We start from the raw sequence: 21110 nt of genomic DNA, 5'->3' as shown, positions 1-21110 counted from the left end.
CTGGAAACAGCTGAAGTTTATTTGGGGTTAATCAAATGCACTCTAAATGGTGGCAGCTGTTTGCCTAACTAACAGGCTTAAATATGATTGGTCAATTCTGAACAGCCACATTCTCATTTATAAGAGCACACGCAATTGTGCAACTGCATTATCTCTGTTGTTTTTTTACTTAACCTTTTGAAGAAAAAAAACCGCCTTTCTCTTCATTTGTCTCAAATAGGTTATAGGTCACACTAATACAGTAGTGGAAAAAGTTTTGAAATGATTTATCGTCTCATTAATTTTTCACAAAAACTTGGTTTTTGAACAGGCATGTGTAGACTTTTTATATCCATTATGTGTGTAAAGAGATGTGAAATAATTTGCAAAGAAGAGAACACAAAACGTAACACATTGAGTATGAGCCAAGAGGCGATGGTGGTATCGGTGGCATATGAAATAGAAACAAGTTGGACTTGAGAATCTCATTTGAGAAGACGCCTTCATTTCATACACATGCCCCACACATTTTGCTTTTCCCATACAGTGACAAGGCACAGGGTTTGCTCCGTAAGGATCAATGTAACCCCAAAAAGGTTTAATAAGAGGGCCTCTTACTAATGACTCTATTGCACTTTCCTCTAATCACATCTCTCAGTAGCTCTGTTGACTTTCTGAGTTTCAACTACTTAATGCGACTTATCAAAGTCTGTTACAAAGTAAAAATACAAAATACATATTTAGAAAAACAAACGCAAATCAGCAATATTTGCCCGAGTACAAATGTGTAGCTGTCGTGCGAGCACATAATCCCACTCATCTGTCATTCCTGCAGTTCTTACAAGGAACAACTTGTGCTTAACTAAATTTTCTTCATCGATGAATCAGGAAAATTAACAAGTGATTAAGTGCCTCAAAACACGGTGAATCAACAATCAATTTTAGACAATCGATCAAGTCTTCCTTATCCTCCCATCCCTTGTACTATTGTGTGTCAAAATGACTGCTTGCTAAGATGAACCACCTAATGCTTACATGGCTAGCAACACACTTTACAGGAAATACAGGAGACACATAAGGTTCAACCCGGCAGTCCGGCAGCCATCTTGCAAGGATTAAAAGTCAGTTTCGCGACGTTACTTGACGGCAACCACGGTGGTGTTGTGGATGGACTCCATGACGGCGGCCAGGCGGCTGCACAGGTCGTGGGCCTGGTTCACGTGGACCTTGGGGGGGTCTTTGAGAACCACCGTCTCAGCCGAACAGTCCAGGACCCGTGGCAGGAATTCGCCGAGTTTCATCTGCAGTGAGTCTGCACAGGAAAAGGAGAGGGCTGGTAAAAATGAGGTTTGTTTTGGGAAGATTAAGAACGGTACCCATGTACCGATAAGCGGGCCTAATGTTCACATGCAGAAATAACTTGGATCTGACATTTACTATTTTTTTAAAATGAATCAATGAAAATTAGACATTGCATTTATTACAGAATTACTTAAAAAAACTTGTAAAGCAGGCCTGCACAAAAATGCCGGTACCCCTAGCAAAGATTGAGTAGTCACTGTGCTGTTTGGTGCCATGGTGCGTACCACACTAAACAACGGAACAGAGGAAGCAAAGGAGATAGTTGTCACGGGTAATAAAATGTGACTACAGGTGCGAATGCTATTCAGAAATTTAAGATCCACGAGACTGTAGCCAGCCTCCCTTGACATGGCTGCAGAAGGAAAACCGCAGAGCACAAAGTAAAGAATAATCCCGCCTGGCCAGAGCGAGACATGCAATGTATCCACGCGGATTACCGACAAGATAAAAGCACCTATTGCTCGCTCAAATGCTTACACATCACACGCAGCAGATGACGCAGGAATACTCTTCATACCCTGGACTTTTGTGTGTGTGTGTGTGGGTGTTTCACCAAATTGCTGTGTGTATACCATGCTTGAAAAGCTGCGCTTAGACATGCGTACCGTCCAAGTCCTGTCCCAGACAGCAGCACCACTGACTGCGGATGCTCTCCATGGTGTCGCGGTCCTCCTGTGATGGCGGCGCCTCGCGGCTCATCAGGTGCAGGCAGGGGATGACCACTTCGTCCATGATGGCCACGCCCTCCTCCACCTTGCTCTCATCACCGCTGGCGAAGAGCCGCGTCGCGTTTTCGTTCAGGGTCTGCGGCGCAGCAGGGAGGTGATGCGCAGAAAAGACCTCTTATCAGATATTTTCTACTCTCCATCTACCGTTGTCTGCATGTAACTTGAAATTCAGAATGTCACGAGTGTCTTTTCTTTGCATCCGAGTCGAGTCACTTGACTTGATTTGAGTATTGGCTGATAGCGAGTCAAAAAAAAAAAAAAAAAAAAAAAAGAAACAGACATCTCCACATTGCGCACAAGCGCTCAAGAAAATGGACGGTTGCACATTCATTTTGAAAATAGCAACCTCGTGTGCAGCGTCACTCACCGTGAGACACTTCCTCCTGTAAAGTGCAATTAAAGACGTGTCCACGCCGCGTTTCTCTCCGCTCGTCAGCAGGCCGGCGTTGGCGTCGTAGGCGTGAGCCAGGTAGGTCAGAGCCTCGCGCATCCTGGGATACAAAAAAATAAAATAATCATGCTTTGCGAAACCCAACATGCCAATGATATGGGAACACTTACTTCCCGTGCTGGTAGTGCTCCAGTCCAGTCAGTAAGTAGACAAAGACGGTCCGGAAGGTTCTGTAGTCATCATGCCACTGCTGTGGAATTTCACAGGACAAATGCATTTTAGTACACTTTGCATGTATAGTTCACACTTTATAAATATATGAATTATCTATTCACTGAATCCAATTTGGCCTTGTGTCCAAGTTTCAAATTGCAGACTCGCTCCTCAAGTCTTAATCTTAATTCCACCGAGACCTAATTACACCGAGGAGTTACTTGTGAACACACTCAAACACACGAGTTGGATAAAAATTTTCAAAAAAGTTTTACTAAATTCACACCCGAATAATATAAAATCATCATCAGCGTAAAAAAGTAGAATAAATCCCAGTGTACTAGTCTACCTTGCCGTATTCATAAAAAAATAATTAAAATAAAATAAACATTTGCAAGGCTCTCCACTTGTCTACATTAATGCCTTAAATAAAACTACACAATTTTGTCAACAGAAGAGGAAAAACATTGCCAGTGCAGTAGGCTACATCAAGTACCAGATAGTCATCCATGTCCATGTCCTCTGGCTTGATGAGACGCAGCTTGGCTCGGGCTTCCCTCATGATACTGATGGCTCTGCAAGACCAACGGTGGGAGCTGATTATATGCTTTTACATGATAAGTACTCACCACAACATAGGGTACACGCACATCAAACGAGAAAGATATCAGGAAATGTTCCCATTGAGAATCTGTACAAGAGAAGGCAAGTTTGGCTACAGTTGTTATCATTTGAACACTAGATGGCAGTATTTACATACATTACTATTGTGTTCAGTTGATGAAAAATGTTTTTTGTTTTGCTTTAATAAATGGTAAATAAATGTTGCACGCATAGACTAATTGTTTGGCACAACAACAACATACAAGTCATGTCCTTTTGGGCTCTATGCTGGCCACTTGCATCCACCTTGCTTCCTTTTTTGAACCAATTTAGCTTGAATATGTTCGGTTGTGGAATTTTGGAGGATTTTGTAATTTCCAACTTCAGCTCTTAAAAAATATTAATAATACCCTGTAAAAGTCAAATTGTTCCTTTGGGGTGTATCGTGGACACTTTTGGCCAGTTGAAACCCATGAGAATTGCATTTTCAAATTCCTTGTTATTGCATTGACAGTGAAGGTTATATTTTACACTTATGACAACAACCGATGTTACTTAAATGCAATACAAATAGCAATAATATAAACTATGTCTCTGGATAAAAATGGCCAGCAACAAGCTATGTGAAGGTCAACGTGTGCGTCAGGAAGCTCTCGTCACCTCTCATCGAAGCTGAGGTTGCGATCAGTGAACTGCTCGAGCAGCGTCCTCTCAATGACGCGTTTGGGCGCTTTGTTCTGGAAGAAGTAAACGAGAGCATGCTGCAGGCGCGCGTCCTCCCGCGGCGTGGTCTCCTCCTGGGAGAGCTCGTACAAGCGGGAGTACTCCTCGTGGAAGGCCTGGCGGAGGCATTTTGCATTTGAAATTGAATTAGAATTTACCGTAATGTTGATAAATTGGCGCAGTGTGAAAAGATAAGTTCCAAACATGTTCAAGGACCCAAAGGCCAACCTTGATGAGTCCAGCCTCGGGACCCTCTGAGTCGAATGCTTGTCTGGCCTTTGCAATGGCGAGAATGATGCCCTGCATGGCTGGGGTCAACATCATCTGTCAGATGACGAGACAAAAAAAAAAAAAAAAAAAAACTCAACAGATTAGTTCAGCGTCACAACGTAATTTTCAAGCCAATTCAACCTTGCCTTAATTTTTCAATGTGACTTTGGAAGGTGTTATTTGTTCTCCCTTTTGAAGGTCAGGCACTTACCTCTTCATTGTATCCGTCAGCGTCCGCCCTCACCATGATCCTGCCCACGTTGGGGATCTCCACCTCGGACACGGCGTTCTCGACCTGCCGCCGTATCGTGGGCGCCTGCTGCTCCTGCGGCTCCTCGCCCTCCCGATCCGCTTCATGCTGAGGAGGTTCCTGCGAGGAGGCCTTGACGTCACTTTGCGTCCTTTCTTCCACTTCTTCCTCCTCCTCCACTTTTGCGTCTTCCTTCTTCACCGAGAGGTCTGATGTCGAACGGTCACTGCTGAGCTCAACTTCGGGAGCAGGAGTCTGGAATAGAGCAGACAAACATCAATTAAGTCGCACTTTTTACAACCATGGGAAGCGGAATCATCTGAGGAACGTCTTTGTAGAATGTAGTGTGTGTGGCACTGTAAACACGGACATACTTCATTTACCATTAATTAGAGAGTAATATCCACTTTATCACCAAGCTGTCAAACTCATCATGTGGTTCCAGAAAGTGTGCATGCCCTTCACTTTATCTGTACATTCGAGCGTGACGGTGACGTGACCACAGCCTGTATCCCCATCACTATGTCAAGTGGTGAAATGGGACACTTTAATAACTTAGTGACCTGGAATATATGACCCATATCCAGCAAAGCGGGGAAGGGGTAAGTGGGTGGTTTCACGGGGCTTAATGCACCTGACTCTGAGGCTCCATCTCAGCTGCGGTGGCGTCAGCACACTCCTTTTGTCCCAGGGTGTCGCTGTTGTCGGGCTCACCGCCATCTGCCTGGCAGTCACAACTCTGAGGGGGTGCTGCTACCTCAGATTCTTTTCGGGGTGGGGGGGGAAAGAAAGAGACAATTCGTTTCTTTGATTTGAAGATAAAATGAGTGGACATCTTATTTGAACCGCTAGACTTTTCCCACAGTTTGTCATTTATCGGCATCCTTCATTGCATCGATAGATCATAGGTGTGTGAGTAGTTTAGTTAGGATCAAGCGTTAAGTACGCAACACTGGTGAAGACTTAGAAAATTGACATTAATATCAATATATTTACAGATGCAAACATGTAAAACATTCAATCTAATTAAAACTCAAAGAAATATAATGCATAATATACTGTAGAAAGAAGTGACTTTTCTGTGACATACAGTTCACTTGCATTGGGACCAGGTGGACAGTACAACCTATAATATATAAAAAAATGATCATATCTATAATTGAAGAATATATATTAAAATAACAGATTGGCTATTACCTCTGTTAGAGTTGGCTTGCATCGGAGACAATATTTTTCCTTTACTACATAAAATATTGTATTAACGGTATAAAGTACTATTATATAAAATACCAACGTCTTAATACATACTTTCAATTGTTTAATTTGTCACTTTTCTCCGTTTGAGTATTTATGCTTAATACTTAGTCCTGGGTATATTTGATTTTCTTCATGTTTTCAAAACGCCGATGAGTCTCGAGAGACCTTCAAGTGGGCCTGCAGAGTCTGTCTCTGGGTCACTCTGGGCTTCAGCTTGCGCTTGTGAAGCGGCAGCTCCCTGGGCCGGCTCCTCCGTCTGCTGGAGGCCCGACTGCGGCAGCGGCTCAACGGGTGCCGGGGGCCGAGGGTCATGGTCGACGGTGGCGTCGGGGGGCTCGGCGGCGGCGGAAAGCGTGGACTCGCCCTGAGGCGCCGCCGCCGTCTGGCGGAGTTGCTCCTCCCACTCGCTGAGCTCCTGCTGGAACCAGCGGTTGTCTTGGTGCACGTAGCGTCTCAGGACCGGCGGCAGCGAGTCCATGCCGAGCAGCACCTGGCCCGTCTCGTCATCTGTGTGTTCTGAATGGAGGGGAGTTGGTATTATTATTAGGCTTTTATTAGGATTTTAAGATTTAAAAAATCCTACCTTATGTATTTAATGGCATACAGTATTTTCAGTTTTCTATTTTTTAACTGTATATACATCTAAAAGAGCGACAAACCGGAATTGTCTTCTAGTATATTCTATTTACCCGTACGCTTTTTATTTCACAGTTGACAAAAAAAAAAAAAAAAACGGCAGAGGTCAAGTTTCAGGTTTAAGAAGAACAGAAAAAAACAAATGAAGAACATAGGTTGCAGTCCAGTACCAGTAATAAGATGCGGAAGCCTGTCATCAATGTACATCAGACAGTAGGCGCTGGCGTTGGTCATGCCGCCAAATGAGTCTCGTTCCAGCTCCTCCCACGAAGACTCGGTGATACTGATGTCATTGTACTTCATCCAGCGCTGGTTGGCGTGGTCGTAAATGTACGCCCAATAGTGGCCTGCTGAGGCCTGGCCCTCGTGGACCAGCACTGCGTGAAGTCTGTAGGGTACCTAATCAAACATATGGTTGAAAAAAAAACAAAAAAACAACAAGAACAAGTGTAAATAACAGGAATTTGATGACAGCACAATATTAAAAACGAGACTTCATTTTACATAAAATATCACGCAATGCAGTCCAAATATTATTTTCTGGAAAATATGAGATATGAGAATAGGACCTAACATAGAGTCTCAATTTTGGATAGAGAGATAAAAAAAGATTAAATCCTGATTTTACAAAAAATAAAGTCTACACATGATGACAATAACAGTATTTAGTAAAAAAAAAAAAAAAAAAAGGTATTTTACAAAAATGAAGTCCAAGCATTTCAAGAAATGTGAGTTTGTTTTTGAATTGGAATAAAGTGGAAAAATCTTCCATTCATTTTCAATTTGGCTCTAATACTCCTTTGTAGTGAATACTGTATATGTTAAATGAAATAATCATTTAAAAAAAGTATAGTATAGTATAGTATAGTAGGGAGACAGTGTAAAATTCTTGACGTTCTTTTAAGTGGAGACATTTATACTCGTTTTCCTGATACAAATCAATAGTTGAAAGTAATGTGGGCCTCGCGCACGTTGCACAGCGCTGTGCGACAAAGGGACTCGTGCAAACATTACCTGGCAAAGGCTGTTGTCTGAGTACATGCCCTCCAGCGTCTGACTGAGTCTGTCAATGTTGGCCTTTAGCTCTGCGGCGGCAAAACAACACGAGCACGGAGGGAATAAATCCAAATGACTGATTGCAATACCAAGCGCGGCCCACAATGGCCAAAAGCTCCCAGTGTACCGTTGATGTCGTTCTCCACTTCCGTCCTCCATCGCTGGAGGCAGCCCTTAACAAAGTGCAGCTCCTCCTCGGTGACGCCGTGGGGGGCCGGGTGGGGCGGGCAGTCGTTTGGGTGTCGGCACTGGGTGAAGGGCTTGTATATGGGGGTACGCTGGCAGCTGGACACCAGGCCGTCCTCCTCCTCCACCTCAGCGCCTGCCACCTCACTGAGGGAATTGCCATTATCAATCCATCCAACCATTTTTCTATTGTGATTTTAGGATCACGCCAATAGGAAAACATTTCACATTGCATTTTATTCCACCCTGTGCCGCTACATATGCACATGTTGTGAACAGTATTCAAGATGATAGTCCGTAATAGTCATTCTTATGTTATATAGTTACTTGACATAAATAGCAATAGTATTCCAAAAATGTAAAAATGAAGGCATCTTGCACAATAATTGCCTAATGTGTTGCCGGGGTTGCAATTGTGCCTACACAAAAGGTGTAAATTCCATCTAGCTAATGTGCTAAATAAAATGTTAGTAAATTGTCATTTATCGGTGATCCACTTGAAAAACACAAAGTTCATGCTTTGAAGCGCACTTCCAGATTTTGTGTTATATCATCTCGGGGCTCACCTGTCCTCTTGGTTGGCGTTCTCGCTGAGCGGGTGGAAAGGAGGAGTGGGTGAAGAAGAAAGCGGTCGGGCATCTTCAGCAGGGGAGACTGTGGAGGGCTTGGTGGAGGCAAACTCTAACACAAATTGCAGCATGTCAGCCAGAGGGTACTTGTTGGGTCCCGAGCCGTAGTTTTTATAGCTATAGAGAAATAAAAGCGATGCCAATTAGTGCTTTTGTCATATGAAGTAGAGAAGATTGAACAACAGGATCTCTACTGTACCATTCCAGTTTCTGTTGAAGAGCTGCAAGCTGCTCCTTGAGTTTTTTCACTTCTCCTCTCCTCTCATGCGTACACGTCAGGTTTTTGTGAAGATACCTGTCAACAAATGTGAGCAAAAATGGATCAATACCTTTCACAATAATTATTACGGGTATTCATCATGTCTTCTTTTTTTTTTTCAAGCAACTGTAACATGGGCAATTTAAACATTAAAACTGCACTTAACTATAGGATGTCGAAAGAAATACTTGGAAAAAAAAAAGATTAAACTGAAACGTATTACACATAAGAGTATGACTAAAAAACGTACATAAATAGGTTAAAGGTTAAATAAAACTGAACTTTCACTTAGGAAGTGATTCTTTCACGTACCACTAGTTGGACTACCGCACTTCAAGAATCACAGCAACAGTAAGATAATTCATACCTCCAAAGTGAACATCATATTTGAAAAGGCACCTTTATTGTAGTCGCTCTTGTACTGCTGCATATGTGTGTGGCTATAATTCTTTCAATTTTCATGGCCAAGTGGTCACCTGTCCATGTAGATGATTTGTGGAAATTCCAGTTTCTTGTGTATCTTCTCGGGACGGCCAAGCTGCGTGTTGAACTCAAATCTGGACAGTTCAAACGTCAGCACGGGTGGCAACTTTTTGAACCATCGCTGCAAAAAAACCAAAAAACAAAAATAGACGTAATCAGGACATAAACATGCTTTGAGTCGATCCTACGTGTAATAAAAACCTCCTAACGTTACGGACCTCTCGTCCAGACGGTGCGGTGTTTTCTGCGTGGAGCGACTCGATGTCCCTCTCCACCATGGCACCTTCCAGGCATTCGTCCAGGTTGTTGAAGCCGTTCACTTGCAAAGGGTACTGGCCAAACTGCTCAATGTTACATAGAACTTTACCTAAACAAACACACGTAGGTGTGAGTGGTCCATATTGGTCAGGACACTATTGCTGAAGCTTGCACATACCCTCGTGCTTCCGCTCGGTGACAAAGGTGCCATAGAAAAGTTGGACCATGGGGTTGTTTTGTTTGTCTGTTGCATTGCTGAAAGCAAAACACAATAGAGTATTAATGTCTAACTTTGATGCAAAATACATCCGTACATCCACAGTGGGTTCACTTGGTTTGCGGGTGAGCCGGGGGCTACAAGAGGCGGGGTACACCCAGGACTGGTTACCGGCCAATCAGAGATGTGCAACGCATTTTAATGGGCTCATTAGTCCACCGTATTCAGTTTTTTATTTTGCATATATTGTGTTAACATTAGTACTGTGCATAACGTGAAGACAATAACATTAAATAAACTTTCTAGGTATAAAACCTCTCTGTCATTTTTGATGGACACTACTAGGCAACAGTATTTTAACTTGGTTTAGGTGGTACTGTACTTGTAAACTTGTAAAAAAAAAAATGTCTGTTCTAGTTTAATGCTACAGTCATTTATCGAGTAAATAATATCGTTTTTTCAAAGTCACAAAGGTACATTAAGAGAGAGTTAAAAGTGTCAGAACAGCGATTCATTGATTTGTAGTTTAGAAGTGCATCAAATTATTCTAATCGCTAGGGGCAGTAATGCTCCAGGTTAGAACACAAAATTTGCGCTACTGAGATGAAGATGACGAAATTTCCACTACATAGAGAAGCTTTGTTGAGACTTGATGCGGAGATCAAGTACATTCATGACGTGACGCAGATTTTTCATTCAGTTTTGGAGTAAAAGAAAAATAGTCATCACACTTCGTGGCCTCCAGTCTATTTTTTCTGTAGAAACTAACAACTAGTCCCCACATACCATATGTACAGTATTGTGGTTATATTATTATAGTTTTTGTTTGTGTTTAAAAAGTGTATTTCAGTAAGATTAATCATGGAAGCCTCATATCTCATGTAACCTACTCTTGGACTTACTCTCCATTGGCGGCCAGCTGAAAGGCATCTTCTAACCAGTCGAGCAGTTTATGGGAGAACTCGCTCACATCCTGGTCATGTACGGATACAAAGAATCAGTTGGCACTTGGCACGGTATTTTCCATCCCAAATAACGGACTCATTGACTGTCTATTTCTTGCACCTGCTGCGCCTCGCTGGTCCTAAAAGCCTCTCGCAGTAGCTCCACGGCAGCAGAGGGGTCGACGAACCTGCGCGTGGAGCCCACCATGAGGGCGAAGAGGCAGCGCAACTCCTGCATGAAGGCGATATTCCTCTTGTCCTATCAGCACAAATTCAGGGTCACACTTCACCCGCTTGCTAGCAAGTCTGTCTTCCGTGATGATGACGACGACGACGACGACGATGAGAATGAAGATACTCACCTCGTGGCTCTTGCACCTGTCCAGGATTTGCTCTGACAGACGGTAGTTGAGTACTAGCCTTTTAAAAACAGGCAGGTGGAACAGTGACTGCAACACAACAAGACACCTTCATGTACTTGAGACTTTACCGTGCTTATTACCTCTGCCAAGGCAGGTATGATTTAATGGGCACTTGTTGGATTGCCAGTTGGCAGGATCACACAAAAACATGGCTGTCATTAAGGCGCTCACTGCTACCTTGCGGCACCACCTGTTAATTCTTTTCTGCTGAGAAAATGACTCACCTAATGCTACAGAACAGTTCTTACTAAGCTTTGATTTCACTTTCCACATAATGAGTACGCACATGCGCTATTTACTTTCCTTTTAGACCCCAAGTGTGTTTCAATTAGTCTTATGTGTCATGATAATGCGTCCCGAATTGAGCACTGATGTGTCTCCTGATAACATCTGAGTGGGAAATTCAGCGGAGACTGATCTCATTGTTACAGTCACTGGTAGCCGCGGAGGGTAACGAGAGCTTGAGAGTGGTCACTTTGGCTCAGATTTGATAGCGTAATTTCATTTTGGAGATCATATTCACCGTTGTTGAATCTACAACACTTGCTCGGATGGCAACAAAAAAGGGGGTGTCATTTGATTGTCGTTCATGCTACCAATAATACTTAGATTAAAAAAAAATAAATAAATTCCATTTCGCAATGGAGTCTGATCTCCAATCATTTAGACTCAATGGCTCCAGCGCTCAATTATACACTTTTCCTCCGTGTCAAAAGATGGCACCTGTTTCTGAATGAATTCGATAGGGTTTTTATGTTACGATTTACGGACAGGGCAGGACTTTCAGCAAAACATATCGGCCAGCTGAAGTACCTCCGGGTCACACATAGCGTTGGGTTTTTGCCAGTATATGTGAAAAACTATTTTGACACATTGCCTATTCAATTTTGGAGCTTCTGGATGATCAAAGGTGCTGATTTAGAGCCAGTCACAAAGACTCAAACCAAGCATGTATGACATCAAATAACTCCTTTCAACTCTGCGTTTCCGAGCTTTTCCAGGTGTTCAGCTCAGAATGTTGTAAAGGCCAACCTTTACAGATTCTTTTTTAAAATGGCTTGCTACTTGAAATCACCATGAAAGGAGGAAAAAAAAACAAAACTTTATGGGTAATTTTTATTACAAAAGCAACTCTTTTTTGTAATTGTATAACAGCTCCGAATATACAATAGCCTTCACACAAATTCACGTTATTCAATTTGTACGGCAGTGAAAAATGTTAGAACATTGCTAGGACAAAGGTTTTGAGATAAAACCCTGGATTATGTTTTCAACAGCAAAAATGGTTTCAAAACATGCATGTCCAAGAGCTATTTCAAAGGTTACGGATGCACACGTGCAAGCTTCTGCTCACCTGGATGACGGCGCTGAACCAGCAGGTGTTGCCCACGTTGCGAATGCCAACGGGCCAGTCGTCCTTGCGGATCCAGTCCGCGGGGCTGCTCATGTCGCTTTGGGCCTCGCATCTCTTCCTCTTGCTCCTCGCCGAGGTCTCCTCGGCGCTGGCCTCCAAAGCCCTGCCGAGACATCGGTGCATCCGTTGGTTGACGGGTCAACCCACGCAGATCCGTGGTTGGCCATTTGCAAGCTCGCCTATTCGTGGATTTTACTGGTAACCTGTCAGTGTGCATTCGTTGGACCATGTGTGATGTCACGTCAGTTTCGGCTAGTCTGTTCTTTTGGCTCGTATGCTCGCTAATACTATTGATGAGTCATGTGAAGGTGGTTTGTTTGTGTTGAATAATTGAACTACTGAATACAGTCGTTTATGTAACATCCCGATTGTATACATGCTACCTGCATGGTCTTGATGCTACGCTAAATATTCTTTGTCTGTATTGCTAATGATCAAAGTCAATTAATCAATCCAAACATTATACCAGCTGGTGGTGTTCTTTTACGATTCTCTCCATTTTAAGTGTTTTGCTGTTATTTTGCGGCACCTATGGGCAATTACGAATCCCGGTCATCAGTTATTAGCAGATATTCACTATTTGGGCTTCAGGGCTATGTCCCGATCCTCCCCAAATAGCAGGGGTTCACAGTTGAGACAAAAGAGTGGATGAAAAAGGAAAGCAAAAGGTTGGTACCGATGAAACTCTCGCTCCTCTTCCTGAGCCTTGTGGGACTCCTGCAGGCTCAGCTCGATAGCCGTTTGGAGTTCATCGTGAGCGCCTGAAAGGAGAACATCTTTAGAATCGATATTTTGCAGTTAGTCTCCATTTTACTGGATTTATTTAATGCGACGCACAGTGGACCAATAGTAACCAGTAATCCATTTTGGAATAATCCTGTTTTATTTAATGCGACGCACAGTGGACCAATAGTAACCAGTAATCCATTTTGGAATAATCCTGTATCATAATATAATCTGGAAAGCTCTCTGATGTTTCAAACAAACAAATAAGAAGAACAAACGTAGCAATAAAAGGCTTTCTTGCCCTAACAAACACCGAGTACTGAATTTTTAAAAAAACATGAATAAATATGCCATGGAGCATACCTTTCTGTCCCTCCCAGGCTCCCACGGGCGCCTGGGACTCTGTGGGTTCTCCAGCATCCCGGACCTCCGCTGGCTGACTTGTCAGCAGTCCGACGGCCTGTCCGATGTCACCTCGACTGGCCTTAAAGAGAGCGGGGAGATAAGGCAGGAAATGATAAGGACGCATACGTACTCTGAATATATACACACGCAGGACACTTCATTCGACTTTATGATCTGTGTCAAAAAACACATGAAAGGCAGCATCGAATGGTCTTTTGGCTTACTTGTAACGCTCTGCCGAGAATCTGCGGATCCTGGATGCCGGTGATCTCCCTCAGCTGGTTGATCAGCATCTCAGACTGCTGAGGAAACAAAAGCAACAGATGGATTTGAGCTACATGCAAAAGTATAATGGATAAATGTTTTTATATGAGTATAAAAAGTCTACACACCCCTGTGAAAATACAGCCTTGGTTTTATCGGACTATAACATCAGGCAAGCGAACTCCTTTACCCTTGATGTGTATTTTTAATTTTCATGACTGAAGGATTGAAAAACTCAAACGGTCTTCTGTTGTGTTCTACCTGCACTGTACCGTCAAATTATATCAACAAACCTTAAACAGCAACATGGCAAACTGTTCCCAGTAACTCCGGCTTTCCCGCCAGATGTCCTTTGCCTTCCATAATCATGAGTCATGTGGAATAGACGATGCCTCGTGAGGCGCACTTAAAGCATGTGACGCACATGGGCACGACAAATGCCCGAATGCCAACCTGTCATTGTCTTATGAGACCAAGACGGTGACTGAGTCACCAGCACAATGAGAATCAAGTCTTTGTCCTCAGCGGCACATCATGCTTCAATAAAGTTTGGAAAACGAATTCTAACCCATGACATCATCTTATCCTTAGTGAGGGCGACATGTTAAAAGGAATCCCCTTCACATACTGACATTACTTTGCATGTAAAAGAGTACAAACAAACCGCCAAGCGTGTTTTCACCTTGTGGACACATAAAGCATTTATATACGAACTAGAGCCTGCTGAGTGAGACGTGCTATATAAAGCCTGTCGCTACACCAGCAGGTGGATGCATCACACACACACAAATACACAGACACAGAAAGCCAAGAGCAGAGGGACCAGACTTATATGGCGTCCGGGGTATATCTGAGACCCCCTTGGTTAGCCTCTATTTTAAGCAGCTGACATGGATAGGACTGGCTTCTGTTTATCATTCTACTCGGCATGCCACCAGACTCCATCACAAAGCCACTGTGACTCTCCTCCCTCCCTCCCTCTCTCTCTACACACACACAAACACTGTGCCAAACAAATATTTCAGGTTGGATGACACAAAGGAACAGTTTTACAACCTTAAATACTGTTAGGGACCTCAGTGTTGGAAAAAAAGACAAGATTGTCCATTGGATTGTAGACAAGTGAGAAGACGGATTTAAATGCAAATGATTTGTTTACTTGTTGGATTTGCTATATAAATAGATTATATTTTGACGGTGTTAAAGACAGTCATAATACTTACTTAGACACAAAACCGTCAAAGGATAAATGTGGTACGATAATTCACTAAAATAGGTGTAAAATGCAGTATATCATAACCCTAATTTAAAAATATGTAACTCAATGTTCTTAAACCTTTTACATTTTCAAGTGAGATCCCCAAGACATCCTCCAAAACATGGAAGTTTTTTTTAATTTTGAATAGTATGAAAAAACTTAAACCACGTCCTATTTTCTTACCGTTTTGTGCGACAACCACAACACAAGAGGGGGTTAGTAATAGAGGGGTTAGTTAGGAGCTTTCCTGCTAACATGTCACTTGTGTTAATTACACTCCACGTCGTCCATTTTTTTTTTTTTTTTTTTTTGTGCTCACCGATTTGGCCGAGTTTTCTCCATTTTCGCTCTCTTCGTTTCTCATTGCAAAATCAAAACCAAATTTCTTCCCGTTTTAAAATTTTCTGCCCCGAGAGCGGAGTCACTGCCACTCCATCTGTCACACGCAGAGAGCGCAGAGCCGCCCGCGCGTGCTCGACTCGTCAGCGTCAGGCGTGCGCGCGCCCCAGCTGGCGTCAAATCGGACGTGCGCGCGCAGCCGCGACGTGATTGACAAGGAGGAGTGTTGTGGGACACAACATGCTGATGATTTTTCTCCAAGTTTTCCCAGCAGTTGTCCAGTATGTGATTATTTATATAAAACTATATCGTGTATAAAAATTACATTTTAAAAAATCAAGCCAGTGCAAGAGTAATGCAATGTGTTATTGGACTAAAGGCATAATGTTAGTAGAATAGTCGCTGGACAAAGGACAATGTTGTTACAAGAATAAAGTCAAACACATTAAATTTGCCGCTAAATTACATGCTTTGCATTAAAAAAATAAGTATATATATTCTTACCCCTTGTGCTTGGACGCCACTGCATTTGTCATAGTATCAATGATTTCAAAGTTGGGCCCAGATCGTGTCTTGTCATCCAGCAAGTAGTCTCTGGTTTTAATAATATCAATAAAAGTAGTTTAACGCGAACTAAGAAAAACACATTTGTATTAAATTCATGTTTGTGATCCTCTGTGATGGAACCTCTGAGGGGCATCCTCTCTCATGTGTTCCATCATTCCATGCACGGTATCAGCTTACTCGGTAGGTGAAGATCAATATCGAAGAAAGTTTAAAAAAAAAAAAAAAAATGTCCACACAAGCCTGGTCTGTGTTCTGGCTCTTCATTCACTTCCTACCACCTGGGCTCCTATTCGATGCAACTGAGGATATTTTGGTAGTAAAAAAAATAATTAAAAAAAGAACAGAAGAAGACAGAAGAATTTCATCTTGATGTCTGTCATTTGGTTGCTACTGCTGTCAGGTAAGACGCTGTTCCATTGATTGAAATACAGTACTTAAAAAAAAACAAAAAAAACTTCAGCTACTGCTTCAGCTGCAATATTTTTAACACGTTTGCAAGCCGGACAGACACTGCATTCAGAATAAAACATCTTTAACAAAAGTAATCAAGTAGATTGAATTCTGTTGTTCACCTATAATGTGACTGCATGCTCGGTCGGATATGAGAGGAGGACACATCAATGTAATTAACACATGATACTGTACATAACATTCTGAACTGTGATAAGACTGAATTTAAACAGGGCTGTGCCAACACGGGATGGAGGCCAGGGGCAAACTGATCTCAAGGCCACCTGCTTTTTAGATTTTTTTATGTACGAGTTTGGAGCATAAACATGCAGCAAATTCATCGGTTTTTCTATTTGATCGCACAGTAAACGTGTCTTGTAGGCCACATGGCTGAAAGTGTTCCAGAGAAGCCGAAAAGATCGGCGCTGAATCAGCTGACAAGAACGTTGCTAAGGAAATACGACTGTGGAGTCCGTCCTGTCCACAACTGGACCAGCGCGACCACCGTCTTTGTAGACTTCATATTACAGTCGGTCCTTGATGTGGTAAATAAAAGCTTTTTTGAAAACATCGAAACACTTGAGTGATTATAGGTAACAACCTGTTATTTGGTCAATGGAGTGCAGACTAGTGACGCCCTGAATCCGGAGGCATTCGTCTTTAAAATTCCCACTGTACCCTTTAAAAAATGTTCTGGTTTTGTTTCAGGATTCCAAAACACAGAGTATTACCACAAGTATTTGGTACAGACAGGTAAGGTGTTCTAGCATACCAAGGAATCAAATACATATACATAAAGGAAAGGCTTTTACTAAATTGTCATCATGGTTGCTCAGATCTGGACGGATGAGTTTCTGGTTTGGGACCCGGACGAATTCGATGGCATCGATGAGATTTCACTGTCATCTGACGCCATCTGGATACCCGATATCATCGTCAATGAATTGTATGTCTACGGCAATCGCAATTATCGTACGGTATTATTAAATTTGTAAACAGTATAACTACTGTAAAGATCCTCAAGGGAGTTAGCATACTCAGTGTTATAATTTCATCTTGCTACTTCTACCGTATGACAAACATTTCACCCCGAGGGCTGCAGTTACATAACAGACTGGATCGAAATTCAGGCTCTCACCTTACTTCATGTCTGGTTTGTCGTCTAGAGTGGATGAGGGGAGGTCGCCGGCCATCCCGTACGTCTACGTCAACTCGTCGGGTTGCGTGAAGAACTACCGGCCCATGCAGGTGGTCCTGGCCTGCAGCCTGGAGATGTATGCCTTTCCCTTTGACAAGCAGAACTGCAGCCTCACCTTCCGCAGCTGGCTCCACTCAGGTGGGCTGTCTATCCGTGAAGGCACCTGGCCAAAAGTCGCATGAACTAGAAAGAAAATGCTCAGGCAACGGCACTCAGTCGTGCGCATCGATACTGAAATATTGGTATCAGCAATAGGAGTTCTATGCCTTTAAAATCGATTTTCAAATCAAAATATCAATACGTCTGATACTTTTGTGACGCTGCTCGGTAAGTCGGTCTCCGGCCGCTCGTCAATATCGAGAACGCAGGGTGTGGTCTCACGAACGTGCCAAGTGCCGCCACTTCCTAAGAACTCGAGTCGCTTTGTAATCGGAACGGCTGTGTGTGTTTGTCAAACATTGCTTGTTTATCATTTCCCAGTGTTTGATTAATGGTCCCCATTCCTCTGCTTCATATTCACCGTTCGTCTCCCCCCCCTCTTCTCCAGTGAAGGAAATCGACTTGGCTTTGTGGCGTAGCGCGGAGGCCATTACTAACGATCAGAGGGAGTTCATGAATGACGGCGAGTGGGAGCTGCTATCCATACCGTCGCGCTACTGGCGCCTCCGGCAGGACGACGCTGACTACGCCCACGTCTGTTTCCACGTACGTCAAGTTTGAAACATGTTTCATACACCGCTTATAAGACGGCGTCGGAGAGCAATTGACATTTTCCTGCACCACCTCGATACGTGATGTGGGCCGAGTTGATGTATTTTGCCTACATTTTACGGACGGATCAGATCCACCCCTGTCAAAGCAAGTTACTTCAGCTGCCTAATTTTGACCGTCAAAACAAATCGGGACTGGGCACTTCAGACCAAGTGCAGCCTTGGAGTCAATGTATCCCTACAAGTTACACCAATGTACTCCCCCCCCCCCCCCCCCCGGAGAGTGCATGTGGAGCAACTGATAAGTGTAAAGAGATTGGCTGTGACCTTCATGGATTGGTCTAGCGAGCTAATGCCAAATGATGAGGCTCGGGCTGTTTGTGGGTGGCAAGAAGAAGAGAGGCTCTGATAGACAGGGAAAGGGCGAGTGACCATAATGAGACTGTCTCAATGGCTGACTGATCAATGGACGTCTTGTTAGCGGCGAGGCAAATGGCCCCATAGCCATTTGCAGGTGGAGCGCTGGGGTGGCTGCTATTCATACCGCTCAAAGGAGCCAAGGGCTGTTTGATGAAGGAGAACTTCATGGATCACTGAGTATTATAGATCATTCGTTTTAATACACCTGCAAACGATTGTACTGCTGCATGACGTTTATCCGAAACACATTTCACATGCGAAACTGCACCGCTTCGATTGATGATCTTATGCATCCTTCATTAAATAAAATTTCATTTGAATAAAACGGCGACCAGTTCAGGGTGGAGTCTGCCTTTTGCCTGAAGTCACCTGGGATAAGCTCGAGCTCACCCGAAACTGTACAGCAACTGGATGGGTGGATAACATCCAAGATTTGAACCCCAGAAAGTGATTACATTTTACCTAAGTGCTCGTAACTTACAACAACAACAAAAAAATCGTTATCCTTCTTCTAAAACCACAACTTGTTTTCCGCTTGCGGTGTCCATTTTGACTTATAACCAAACATGGTTTATTTTCTCTTTATAGGGCTACTACAGTACTTGAATCGACTAAACTGTGGAAGCGTAGCCAACATGATTAGTAACAAATGTCACTTGATCAAGTAACACGTCTCCGTGTACGGATTTGAGCAGTCAAAGGGTTCCCGGATGAGGATTGTTGGACAACCTGCTTTGTGGTTCAGGTTTTGATCCGAAGGCGCCCCCTGCTGTACGTGGTGGGCCTCCTTATCCCCAGCGCCTTCCTCATGATCGTGGATGTGATGAGTTTCCACCTGCCTGTGAGCAGCGGCACCCGCATCGGCTTCAAGATCAGCACGCTGCTGGGTTACACCCTCTTCAGAGTCAACCTGACGGACGAGCTGCCGGCCACTGCCGTCACGACCCCGCTCATAGGCAGGAAAACGATTACTTTGTGTTCTATAGGTTGAGCAATCACAGTTGTCGCTCTCGCTCACCTCACATGAAAAATCTGAACATGATTAAAGGTGTGTTCTTCGTCGCGTGCATGGCGCTACTCATGCTCAGCCTGATCAAGTCCATCCTGGTGGTGAAACTGCTCCACCACAGCGAAAAGGAAGTACGGGAAATGTCCGTGTCAGCCTGCCTGCTGGACAAGTACGGCCTCGCCGAGAGCACCGTGACCTCCACCAGAACCCTTGACCGGCTCAACCATTCTCAAGGTAATGTTTCGGGAAACGATTTCCAGATTTAGTTTTCTGGAACTGGGGTTACGGAGGGACTAGATTTGCACCAGGAAAGGCAAAGTTTGGGGAAAAATGAGGGTAGAGAAGTGTCACAAACCTCAGAGCAGTGTTTGGTCCCGGGGGAGGGTTTGGGCGAGGTGTGCCAGAACTAAGAGTCGTTGCCAGGTTGTTGTGGGGCTTAAGAAAGTGAGGATCACATTGAAGTGGAATTGATTCATTTGGGCATGGAAGACTTTCCACTTCAATTTGCTCTTTAGCTTGGGTGTTTGGCCGGGTAGCATAATTTGGGTGGAATGAGTTGTAATATGTGATAAAGGCAGTTGATATCCTTAAAATAGGATTAGGAGGTTTTGGTGATTTGGATTGACTGAGGCAGGTATCGGCCACCAATGTCTCAGTCTTTGGGTGGAAGTATTGTGTTCAGGTTAGTTAAGGCAATGAAAAGAAGGATCAGGTTGAATTTCACAAGGTTCATTTGCATCCACGTCTGAAAAACACGTTGCTCACCGTTTTGGATTTGGTTCCTAGATTTTGAGTTTGAGGGCTCCCTGGAAGAGGACCTGGAATCGGTGACCGACATCCAGGAAAATCCTTCCAGCCTGGAGTGGCTCCTCGGGGAGCTGGTTTCCATCCGTCTGGCCTTTTCCCAGGAGGACACAGAGTCTTCGGCTCAGGCTGAATGGCTGGCACTCTGTTCAAAGCTGGACCGCTTCCTCTTCCGCCTCTACCTGATTGTTCTGGCTGTGTATGCCGGGACCCTGCTGCTGCTCTGGGCCAGCTGGAGCTTTGCCTGACGACGCATCGGGTGCCTCGCCTGTTCCGTAACGCTCTCTCTGAGTTGCCATTTTCGTGATATCCTTCGCGCTACAAAATACCGGGCCTGGAATAGCGTTTGAACGCTAGTGCCAGAATAGAAAACAACAGAACTTATTTTGCAATGCCGCTTCTGCGTCTTCTTTGTCTTGTTTGGTGATCAATATCCCAAGAGATTTGGATGCTTATCACAAGAACTGAAAAGAAAAGAATACCCTGAACAATTTGCTTGACTTTGCTCTCAAAGTAAGTTTAGTCAAACTTGCTTATAACCTGCCTGAGCGTCGGACTACTTGTGTTTCTAAATAAAACATTACCGTCATTGTCAATTTGCCTGTTGAGTTTCCTTGTGCTCTTCGGTGTAATGCAACTATAAAGCACAGAATATAGAGCGACATCACGGGAGAAAATCA

The 21110-nt window shown here is 43.7% G+C and overlaps 2 protein-coding genes across 7 annotated transcripts in view; one reads left to right on the top strand and one right to left on the bottom strand.

The window, feature by feature from the left end:
• Window position 1: 1 nt before the first annotated feature.
• usp28 (ubiquitin specific peptidase 28) overlaps window positions 2-21110 on the bottom strand; it is a 28105-nt gene continuing 6996 nt past the window's right edge. The window contains exons 1-27 of one of the 5 annotated variants that reach the window (XM_086012081.1): window positions 15960-16120; window positions 15777-15866; window positions 13636-13713; window positions 13370-13490; window positions 12957-13041; window positions 12221-12383; window positions 10807-10893; window positions 10566-10703; window positions 10403-10473; window positions 9462-9538; window positions 9244-9392; window positions 9019-9146; window positions 8483-8578; window positions 8221-8400; window positions 7596-7801; window positions 7427-7497; window positions 6583-6811; window positions 5942-6292; window positions 5154-5284; window positions 4481-4774; window positions 4228-4323; window positions 3937-4115; window positions 3170-3248; window positions 2631-2710; window positions 2437-2560; window positions 1947-2145; window positions 2-1291 (exon numbers count right to left, since the gene is read on the bottom strand). In XM_086012081.1, the coding sequence (XP_085868207.1) occupies window positions 1116-1291; window positions 1947-2145; window positions 2437-2560; window positions 2631-2710; window positions 3170-3248; window positions 3937-4115; window positions 4228-4323; window positions 4481-4774; window positions 5154-5284; window positions 5942-6292; window positions 6583-6811; window positions 7427-7497; window positions 7596-7801; window positions 8221-8400; window positions 8483-8578; window positions 9019-9146; window positions 9244-9392; window positions 9462-9538; window positions 10403-10473; window positions 10566-10703; window positions 10807-10893; window positions 12221-12383; window positions 12957-13041; window positions 13370-13490; window positions 13636-13704 (3579 nt within the window). In that variant the 5' untranslated portion in view covers window positions 13705-13713; window positions 15777-15866; window positions 15960-16120 and the 3' untranslated portion in view covers window positions 2-1115. Of the gene's footprint in view, window positions 1292-1946; window positions 2146-2436; window positions 2561-2630; window positions 2711-3169; window positions 3249-3936; window positions 4116-4227; window positions 4324-4480; window positions 4775-5153; window positions 5285-5941; window positions 6293-6582; window positions 6812-7426; window positions 7498-7595; window positions 7802-8220; window positions 8401-8482; window positions 8579-9018; window positions 9147-9243; window positions 9393-9461; window positions 9539-10402; window positions 10474-10565; window positions 10704-10806; window positions 10894-12220; window positions 12384-12956; window positions 13042-13369; window positions 13491-13635; window positions 13714-15252; window positions 15518-15776; window positions 15867-15959; window positions 16121-17427; window positions 17671-21110 lie in introns of those variants that run through there. The other 4 variants (XM_086012080.1, XM_086012082.1, XM_086012077.1 and 1 more) reach the window with 4 other exon arrangements.
• htr3b (5-hydroxytryptamine (serotonin) receptor 3B) lies at window positions 15453-21026 on the top strand. 2 transcript variants are annotated; one of them, XM_086012084.1, is made up of 9 exons: window positions 15453-16239; window positions 16671-16834; window positions 16998-17042; window positions 17126-17235; window positions 17456-17625; window positions 18035-18192; window positions 19363-19573; window positions 19666-19860; window positions 20413-21026. In XM_086012084.1, the coding sequence occupies exons 1-9, from the start codon at window positions 16209-16211 to the stop codon at window positions 20676-20678; spliced, it is 1350 nt and encodes a 449-aa protein (XP_085868210.1). In that variant the 5' UTR covers window positions 15453-16208; the 3' UTR covers window positions 20679-21026. The 2 variants fall into 2 exon arrangements, with proteins under 2 accessions (XP_085868210.1, XP_085868211.1); XM_086012085.1 differs by having other exon boundaries at window positions 15480-15553.

Source organism: Filicampus tigris, chromosome 17 (genome assembly GCF_054856515.1).
Source record: "Filicampus tigris isolate MCC_2025a chromosome 17, RoL_Ftig_1.0, whole genome shotgun sequence".
NCBI lineage: Eukaryota > Metazoa > Chordata > Actinopteri > Syngnathiformes > Syngnathidae > Filicampus > Filicampus tigris.
The sequence above is the reverse complement of the archived record's forward strand: the minus strand, read 5'-3'. Positions and strand labels throughout refer to the sequence as shown.